General features: G+C 38.1%; 1 protein-coding gene across 1 annotated transcript; it reads left to right on the top strand.

The window, feature by feature from the left end:
* The first annotated feature begins 1840 nt into the window (after nt 1-1840).
* odam (odontogenic, ameloblast associated) lies at nt 1841-3977 on the top strand. The gene is made up of 8 exons (XM_068589421.1): nt 1841-1900; nt 1978-2013; nt 2117-2164; nt 2258-2539; nt 2635-2691; nt 2784-2915; nt 3752-3835; nt 3942-3977. Exons 1-8 carry the CDS (start codon nt 1841-1843, stop codon nt 3975-3977), a joined length of 735 nt encoding a protein of 244 aa, XP_068445522.1.
* Nucleotides 3978-9590: the final 5613 nt, after the last annotated feature.

Raw genomic sequence — 9590 nt, forward strand, 5'->3', positions numbered from 1 at the left:
ATTTGTGTAAATTCAACTTCACTTGAGTCACAAAATCTTGCTGCCTGCGTTTAGGATTTCACAGGCGGTGCCACTCAACAACAGCTTCCTCTTCAGCCCGATCCATTTAGAAGATTCAGGGTAGGAACAAAGTCAACCTTATATGAATACTGATGAAAGATACACTGGCTAATTGTTGTTCTTTGACTCTCCAGCGTCAGGTTAGGCAACAGGACAACACCTTAAAGACCACTGTGGATACTCAGGTTAGATTAAAGAAACAGATTTAGGTGAGTAACATCATAAAAGCTGTTCATTCACTCTCTGTTCCCTCTTCAATTCCTCAGATTTCAGCTCCCACTGAATCAACTACAACAACTCCCTGTGACGAAGACTATCATCATGAAGACATGATGATATGAAGACATGACACTAACTTTCAATTATCAAAGTGATACACATTTGACTTGTTTGACTTTTTTCTTCCAATGATTATTATAATAAATCCCCTCACCAAAAAAAAACCCCACAAATTGATGTGACATGCTAACTGTAAAATTAAATAAAATATTTTAACTGAAAGTTTGTTTTGTGTAATGCTCTGATTTTACACCAATGCATGCAGAAAGTTCTCGCCAATAAACTGTTTGTAATTGCATTATGTAGTGGATCTCTACTGCCATCTAAAGGACATAAAGTATAATCAAACACAAGCTGAATCATTTGCACAAAAAAATGGCCCCAAATAAATTTGATGATCAGCAAAATAAGCTTTCTGGGCTTTTACTCACTGAAATTGAATCTAATTGAAACAGGTGAAGACTTACACACACACACACATATACATTTGAACGTGTCACAGTATAAAGCACAGGTGTAAATAATTGTCACACTGCCATGGCGTAGGGAACGCAGCCCTCATTAATGTTATTAGTAACACCTGTGCTTGTCCTGGTAAGACCAGTCTGAATATCTCCTCTGAAAAGACCTGTTTGACCCACTGCAGGTTCACAAAGCATGTTTAAGCACAGATTTAATTGTAACTATGACCAGAAAAATAAGTTTTAACCGGGCACATCAGAAAATGTAATCAACAAAAGTGCAAAGGTGTGTAAAAAAGACTTGCTGTTAAATGATGCTGTTGACTAATGGAGAAGCAGACACACTTCTCCAGACAGACTGATACATTTTTGTGTATATTCAACATGAATCCCAACTCAGACAGCGATTACTGCAATACCCACAATTTACCAATTAGATGCCAACATCAGCCAGCCCACGATGAACAATTTGTGACAAATGTCTAATTATGAGGTTCTGTTCGCCTTTATTTTTCATGACTTGCCAAAAAAAAAAAAATAAGCGCCACACTTGAACATATGCATACCAACTTTAAATATAAGACTTGTGTTATGTATACCGGGCCCCTAAGACTAAAGTACTGAGACTAAAACACTGTTGTGAAACATTTGTAGAAAATAAGCAGAATTCAGAAACTTTGGAGGATTGTTAACAACTCGACGCAGAGCATGTCATGGTGTTTAGAGACATGACCTACCCCTAATAACATGCCTACCTGCCCTATGTGGTAAGAGTCTGAGTCTGATGCCATGAGGCATGTCTGTCACACTGACCACACATTGTGTGGATGGGCTGGCAGTGGACTATAACAAGTCACATGGGCAGAATTTAAAAGGGGTATGGACAGCGTGAGGAGACAGGCACACGACAAGGCAACGCAGAACCAAAGGAATAGTAAGGCAGCTCAGTGAAAGTTATATTTCTCTCTGTCATGGTAAAATGTATGGCAGGATATGCTTTTTTTAAACATGCTTTATGTTTGTACCGATTGTAGGACATCATGAAGCTGCAGACTGCCCTTCTGTTGGTCTGTCTATTCAGGACAAGCTTCGCTCTCCCAGTGAGTTAAAGGAAAAGTGTGATTCTCATATCTTCTAAGATGGCAGAGATGAAGTGTTATTTTTTTGTGTTTTACAGTTTCAGATTGGAATTATTGCAAGCAACAGCAATGAGGTAAATCTATCTGTTCGCACCTTTATGTTCATTGATTGCAAAGTCAAAATCCTGTGTCAATATGACATTCATCACATTCAATACAACCCTGTTTTCTGTTCAGATTCTGGGGCTGAATGGACTAACTCTTGCAACTCTTGGACAAACACAGGTACTGGATGTGTTTAAACACATTGTTTCTATCCTTACAACACTTTATTTAAAAAAAAAACAACAACCTTAAATCAAATTGTTGCTTTTGCAGGCTTCGTCAATATTACCTCAGTATTTGCTGCAGCAGCTGCAGCAGCTGCAACAGCTGCAGCTCCAGCAGCAGCAGCCAGAGGTGCTGCTCACTCCACAGGTGGTGAGCTTTAACCCTCAAGTTACCAATCCATTCGGGCCCCAGGTACCCCAGATGTATCTCCCGGCCCAGGGCAACCATCTTATGCCTATGTTCGTATCAAACGGCCAGCAAGAGCAGCTTGGACCACCGCAGGATCCCAACTCTCCTAATGTTCTGCAGCAGGCCCAAAACCCTTCCCAGGTACAACAAAGCATCCTGGAGATTCAGTTTTCACTTCAGCTGCTGCTCTTCACAGTCATATGGAGAAATAAATAACAGCTTGAAATTTCCTTCAGGTGTTTCCACCTTTCCAGTACCCGTCTTATGGATTTCCTCAGCTTCCCAGACAACAGGTATGAAGGAAAACATATTGACCAGTGTGCAAACCTCAATATGTTCATTCAGTTGCTCAGATGCTGATTTAAGTTGATTTCATCATCTACAGGGCTTTCCGTACTTTGTGCCTCCTTACGGCTATCCCCAGCAGAGGAACAATGTGGTGTTCCAGCCCAACAATGCCAACAACGGTCAGCAGAAGCTGGAGAGAACCACACAGAGACCACAGCTCCCTCTGCAGGTGAGACACGCAAGATGACATAAAGGGAAGCTCATGGAGTAGGGTAGTCTGAGGAGGGCAACACTCCAACAAAACTTGTAGTATATTCAGCAGAACAACTTTATTCTTAAGACCAACACGCTTTGGCTTGTGGGATTCATTGTGGTCATTATAGATACCAACATTGAAGTGTTTAGTGCTTATTGGCTACTGAAGAATGTGAAGAAAAAACAGGGATCCTAAAGTATTTAAAAATGTGATTGTGTCTTTATCACCTTCCCTCTTCCTCTCTGAATTAAAGTTAAGAACCCACACAGCAGACTATTATGACTGAAGACAAGACTTAATGACAATAAGCTGCAGATGTTGAGTCATGTGCGGTGACTGTGATGCAAAGTCGTCTGTCTGTCCTATTGACCACACGCTGCTGAAACCACGTCACCTGCGTCACATTTTAGTGTTGAATAAATGTGAAGCAACCGCCATATCGGAACAGTTTTGATAACTGTTGCATCCTGTAGGTTTGTGGCAATGATGCTTTTTTAATTTTGTATCTGTTAATGTTCATGTTTTTGTGTCTTAGAGCCACTTAAAAAAACGAGATGTCGTAGTCCTCAAATTTAAAACATGCATAATGAAATACAAAGGTAAATACTTAACATATGTAAATACAGTGAAATCTTATTTTTCTGCATATCTTATTACTTTAGCAGGCTTCCCAACCTAAGGTGCAAACTGAAAAAGTGAGTTCACTACATATGTAACCTCTGAATGTTTATAATTTCACCAATAATCCAGGGAAGAGTGCAGCAGTTCAGTCTAATTGCTGTGATTTTGTATCTTTCTATCTCTATCAGACATGGCCACTGGGGACACAGAAAGAGTCAACTACAGTTCCTTCTGATCCTCGTGGCGACACATCTGGCCCAGGTGTTGATGAGGTATGATTTCATTCATTCAAACAAAACCTTGGTTTCTGATATTTGTCACCATCAGGAATTGATTTTAAATATTTCAACAACTTTGTTTTTTTTTATGTTTCTCCAGGGTCAGTCCAACTTCCCATTCCTCTTTGAACCGTAGATATGAGAAAATACATTTCTGTGTGTTCGGCCACATCACTCTTTCCTAAAAACGTAAAGAGTGTGCCATTTTTCAAAATGCAATATGCACTCAATTATTTTTATATTACTCTGAAACTGTCTTGCTCCTGTCAGTAATCTGTTCTTTGCTCTCGCAGCATATGAAATAAAGAACTTTCTCAAAGTAATTTGTTTCAGTGTTTTATTTTAGGTACACAGAATGTATTCTTGTACAGGAAAATACTGCGTGATTTCTCAGAATCAACCACAAGTAAAAACAAGCAACAATCTTCTTTGAAGTTAGTCAATCAAACTTGTGGTTGTTGGTTTCTTCCTGAGAAAAGTGAGAACAATTGTCAGCAGAAGTTACTGCAGAAAACTGACAATCAGGGAATTCAAGTGAGTCAGTTTCATTTCATTCACATTCTCACCTTTTATTGGGTCAATAATCTTCATCATTGTTTTCTTCTCCAATAAATTCTCCAAGTTTCATCTTAAAATTGAAAAAATGTGTTAAATTAAACCACAACTAACACTCTCCAAAGTACAAAACAATATAAAGTGTCAATACTTACAGGTTTAAAAACCCCAAACTCAACTGAGACTTTGTTCTTAAATGGAAAAAATAGAAATTACAATTAGCATTGAATATATAACGTGAATCTACTATATATATAGATATAAAAAGTGTAAGTGCATAAATTCCAATAAACATCATAGAGATTACCGGCTCTGTGGTGTTGTAGATGAGCTTCACAATTTGCTAAAATGGAGATTAAGAGAAACAAAAATCCCAATGCTTTTGTTTTAAATATACATTCAAAGATTAAATCAAGCAAAACTGCTTGAACAAAACAGCCAGAACATCATTTTTTTCAAACATTAGATGGAAATGAATTCATACCAGACTCTTTGGAGGCCCTTGTCTTCCTCCCTGTAAAACAAGTAACAGTAAAAATGAATTAACTAAGAGTTTGAGCGCTGACACTTTAATCACTTTAATCACTGACACTTCAATCACTGCATTCAATAATGTTCATACCTTGTGGTTGTGAGGTCCTCTTCCTCGATGCTATGGATGGATTGCCCATCATTAGTATTTATAGATAATAAAAACATTTTTATGGTCTTTTTTTTCTGATTATTTAACTGAAATATCAAAGTTGATTCTTCAGTCACTTACCTTCGGCATCAGAAATACGTTCTCTCCCTGTAAAATGATCACACCAAAGATCAGCGGAATAATAAGAGGCTACAATTTACAATATAAAACAATCAATAAACTAAATCATGCTGTTTACCTCCTTCAGCGGTACATCAGTGTCATTCTATGGATGAAATGCCACACGGTTAAATCTAATATCCAGTGTCAAGCCTGTCATTTCACACGTTCACACATTCTGTTAATAATAGTTTCAGTTTCAATCTTACCTGAAATGTCACGTTGTCAACCTGAAAAGGAATTGTAACCGCAATAAAATGTTTTAGCCAACTGTTGTGGTAAATATGAGTGTGTTACTATCCCATTAAGAGATGACAGGACCCTACCTTGAACACAGGGGAAAACACCTAAAAGAAGAAAGACACAGACAACAATGATAAAAGACAAAAGCCGTACATATTGAATACAGATTCAGAAACCATTGAACATTTATTTGTTTTCATAATTGGGCCTTAATTTAAGGTTGTATAAAATATTCTCGAGGGTGAACATACATAGTCATACGATGTAAATTATTTTATGACCGCATTTTGAATGACATCAAAAGTAAACTTAAGACTTTAATGAGGTAAAGACACAATTTATTACGTTTTTGTCTTCCTGTTTTCTTTTGAGTACAGCTATAATGTCTTTGTGAGCTTACCATTGCAACGGGGTTCCTCCTGTTGGGCCTCTGGCCTCGATGTCCTTTGTGTTCCCCAAATTGCATGGCGGGCTCAGACATGAACCCACTACCAGAAGGCTGCGAAGCACAGAACAGTACAGGATGATATGTATAAAGCTTACTTTGAACAAATAGGTTGACATATTGATAGCCACTTTTATTGGGTTTATTTTTGAGATAAAGTATGATGAATGTCCTATAGCTTAGTGTATCTGGCTCAAATGTAAAGTAACTTCATGTTCATATAATTTCACACAATCGTAACAAAAAAAAAATATCTGCACGAAGCTAATTCGATCCCAACTATATATTCCTTCATCCCCCTTTATTTCTTCTTTTTTGTTAATATCTTAATTACAGTTTATTGGGAAGTCCCTTTGCATGGTGACCACAGTTTCAACATTTCTCATAAAACTAAAACAAACAAAACATCTCAATAATGTTCGTGGACTAACAAAATTAAACAAATTCGCGGAAACACAACGAATATAAGAATTTCTCCAAAATGTTTAAATATTCCTATACTGAGAGAAAAAATAGCTTCATGTAAATACCTGTTCTTCGCCTGATGCAGAAACGTAAGAGTCCCATCCTGGCAAGTCTCCACCTGACCCGTCGTCTCCGTCTTCTGGGGCATGCGTCATGGACTGCTCATTGTCACCTCTCTAAAAAAAAAAAAAAAGACAATTCATTCCGTTAGAAATACCTGACATGCGGATGGCAGATAATCCTCTGGACCTGTGAGTCTAGTCCCTCAAACCTCAGAGTCTGCATTGGGTCCACCGGTAGGCAGAAGCTGTTCCTCCTGCCATGGCCCCTGGGAACCTGGCCCCCAGGAACCTGGCTGAGCAGCCACCGCTGACAAAAGTAAAGCTGCGATACACAAGAGCTGCATTGCTTCTGAAGTACCTGGAAGGAAAGATGAGATGAAATTGAACTCTAAAAATGAAACTTAGCACTTTAAGCACAGAACAGACAAGACATATAGCAAGTCCCTGAGCATCTACTGTAAAACTCACCTTTGCTTTATGTCTGGCCCCTCGGCATTGATACTTATATCAGACAACACACATTGAGACACACCACGCATTTCTCTAAACAACACATCTTAGTCACGCTTAATTATGTGCAACAAAGCAATTACTTCACACACGGTTTGCTAATGTCTACTTAATTGATTTTGATCCTTGTTTTTACAGTACGCAATGAAAATAATGATTAATACACAAATCAATACAAAATACAAACTGGGAATATAAAGCCTATTTGTGATCATTAATAAGTGCAATACTGTATAAATGATTAAGTAGAGAGAATAACAGCAATTCATTTTCTAAAACAGAAGGAGGGAAGAAGAATTGCATGCTTCACTGGGTGTTGTTTGTTACCAAAGCCACTAAGTAACCTGATTTGTAATAAGGATTTCCATGTATGACATGTTTTCTGATTTGCCAATACTGAAGAGTGGAGACACAAAACCTAAATAACATATCAAATCTTCTCTGACTATAACAAAGTTGATATTTAAATTTAAATTGTACAATAATCCACTGAGCACTGTATTATTATGAGCTATGAAGTAATGGTTACATGGTTCGGTTTGTTTCCATCTCTGATCATTAGCCACACCTTGAGAGGTGGAAGATTTTCTAGTATTTGCTATTTCTCAACAATGCTGTTTGCTAATAAGAAGACACCCGGTCCTGTGACTGTATATAAGACAGGATCAACATTCAGACCAACAACAACCTCCTCCACCATCCACAAGACAGTCTGCTGAAGTTGTGAAGAATTGAAGGTGATTAGATGAATCTGTTGCTTCTGTATTTTCTGTGAGTTTGCTGATATTTTGTAAAAGTTGTTCATCAGAACAAGTCTCTATTATTTCCCTTTCCACAGAAGAGATCACCGTAACCATGCTGAAAGAAGTATTTGTGCTTGGATGCCTCCTGAGTCTGACTCTGGCTCAGCCTGTAAGTGTGACATCTCATGCTCAATATCAATACCACTGCTCTTATACCGATGCCAAGACTAATATTGTGACAGTGACTGTTGTAAAGAGAAATATCAAACATGTGTTTTTTCAACAGGTGGACATGGAGCACAGACGAGTTGCTCGGTCTGACTCTGAATCTGACTCTGACTCTAATTCTAATGAGGTGAGTGCTTTCTCTATCCTCAAAAATTCAACATTCAGCACTCCTGTATGTAAATTTCTGTACAATCCGGCTGTGAATTAACAATGAATCTTTCTAAATTTTTTTAAAGGCTTCAACCAACAATCAGAATGCTACTAATCAGCTGCTCCAGATCTTGCTTGCTATCCTCAACCAACAAACTACTACTGCAGCTACAACCACGACTGCAGCTACAACTACGACTGCAGCGACAACTACGACTGCAGCTCCCACTACTACTGTAGCTACAACAGCAGCTCCCACACCTGCACCCGGCAAATAATTTTTGTTTGCACATGAGCAGTTTGACGATGTCTTAACAGCAGTAATTTCCCATTCATCTTTATTCAATTGAATTGCTGACTGCTACCATTCATTAAATCAAACTGTGTGTTTATTCTCTGTCAAATCTGCTGAATAAACTTCATTAATGGAAAACATGGACAAGATGATGTGTTTGCTTTTCTTAAAATCCACATGAGAAGTATTAATGAAGCTGTGTAGAGAAATGTGAATCATATAAAGTATTAGATAGAGATAGAGAGATAGACAGTTTCAGTAGCATCACCGTTTCACAACACTTCTGAGTGTCTGACTCTTTGAGATCAGAAAGAGCCACCAAATACATCTTTCATCACATTATATGCCATTAATAGAAATACAACATTGCAGCCCACTGTGACAGCTGATTGGATGACTGAGTCCGTAAAATGTCAACCACAGCAACAATTACACAACCTAAAGCACTTTTACAGTACATTTGGAGTTATTTCCTTGTAATTTTTATTTGTGTGCATGTTGAATTAGCAGCTGAACTTTATACATTTTTTGTAAAGGATCACGCCGCTTCCAGCTATGAAACTGCTGTTCTCATTTTGTGCTTCACAGTATTGTGTTCAAATATGTCTGTGTGTCAGATGTTCTTTAAATTGCTGTGGTGGTGTTGTGGTATAGTTTTCTAAGCTTAATACAGGTCATTGAGGTGTGTCAAAAGAGTTTTTGATGTGCGATCGTTTGCATCTTAACCTCTCTGAGGAGAGGACACACTGTCAAAGTAATCACATAACCCTACACATTATATCTCTGTTTGAAATCTGTTTTTTTCTTCAATGGATGGCACAATGTGGTAATTCACTATTCTCTCCCAGCCACAGACTGGTTTACAGCCCATCCCACACTGGTGCAACCTTCCTTTCACCTTACCTTCCATTCCTAAAGCCCATAGAAACAAATATTTTCCTCATGAAGGTTTTTGACCATCAGCCACATCGCTCTCTTGAACAATAAAGACTGAATGTTTGGACATCTCTGCAGAAGGTTGCAGGTATGGATCAGGCATGCCAAAAAGATTTGTTCTTCAATATAATGGGACATACATGAGGGATGTTGTCAATGAGAGCCTAGCTATGCAGAAGACAGAAGCTATACTTTACACTTCTATTGTGAATATGTATAGTTTTGTTTTGCATTACTAAACATACTTTAAGTTCATTTTGTGCACTTGGATTTACTCTTTTCAAACAGGATGAAGCACATTGTAGCATTTCTGAA

Source organism: Clinocottus analis, unplaced genomic scaffold (assembly GCF_023055335.1).
Source record: "Clinocottus analis isolate CAN_PGR_092001 unplaced genomic scaffold, fCliAna1.0.p SCAF_22, whole genome shotgun sequence".
NCBI lineage: Eukaryota > Metazoa > Chordata > Actinopteri > Perciformes > Cottidae > Clinocottus > Clinocottus analis.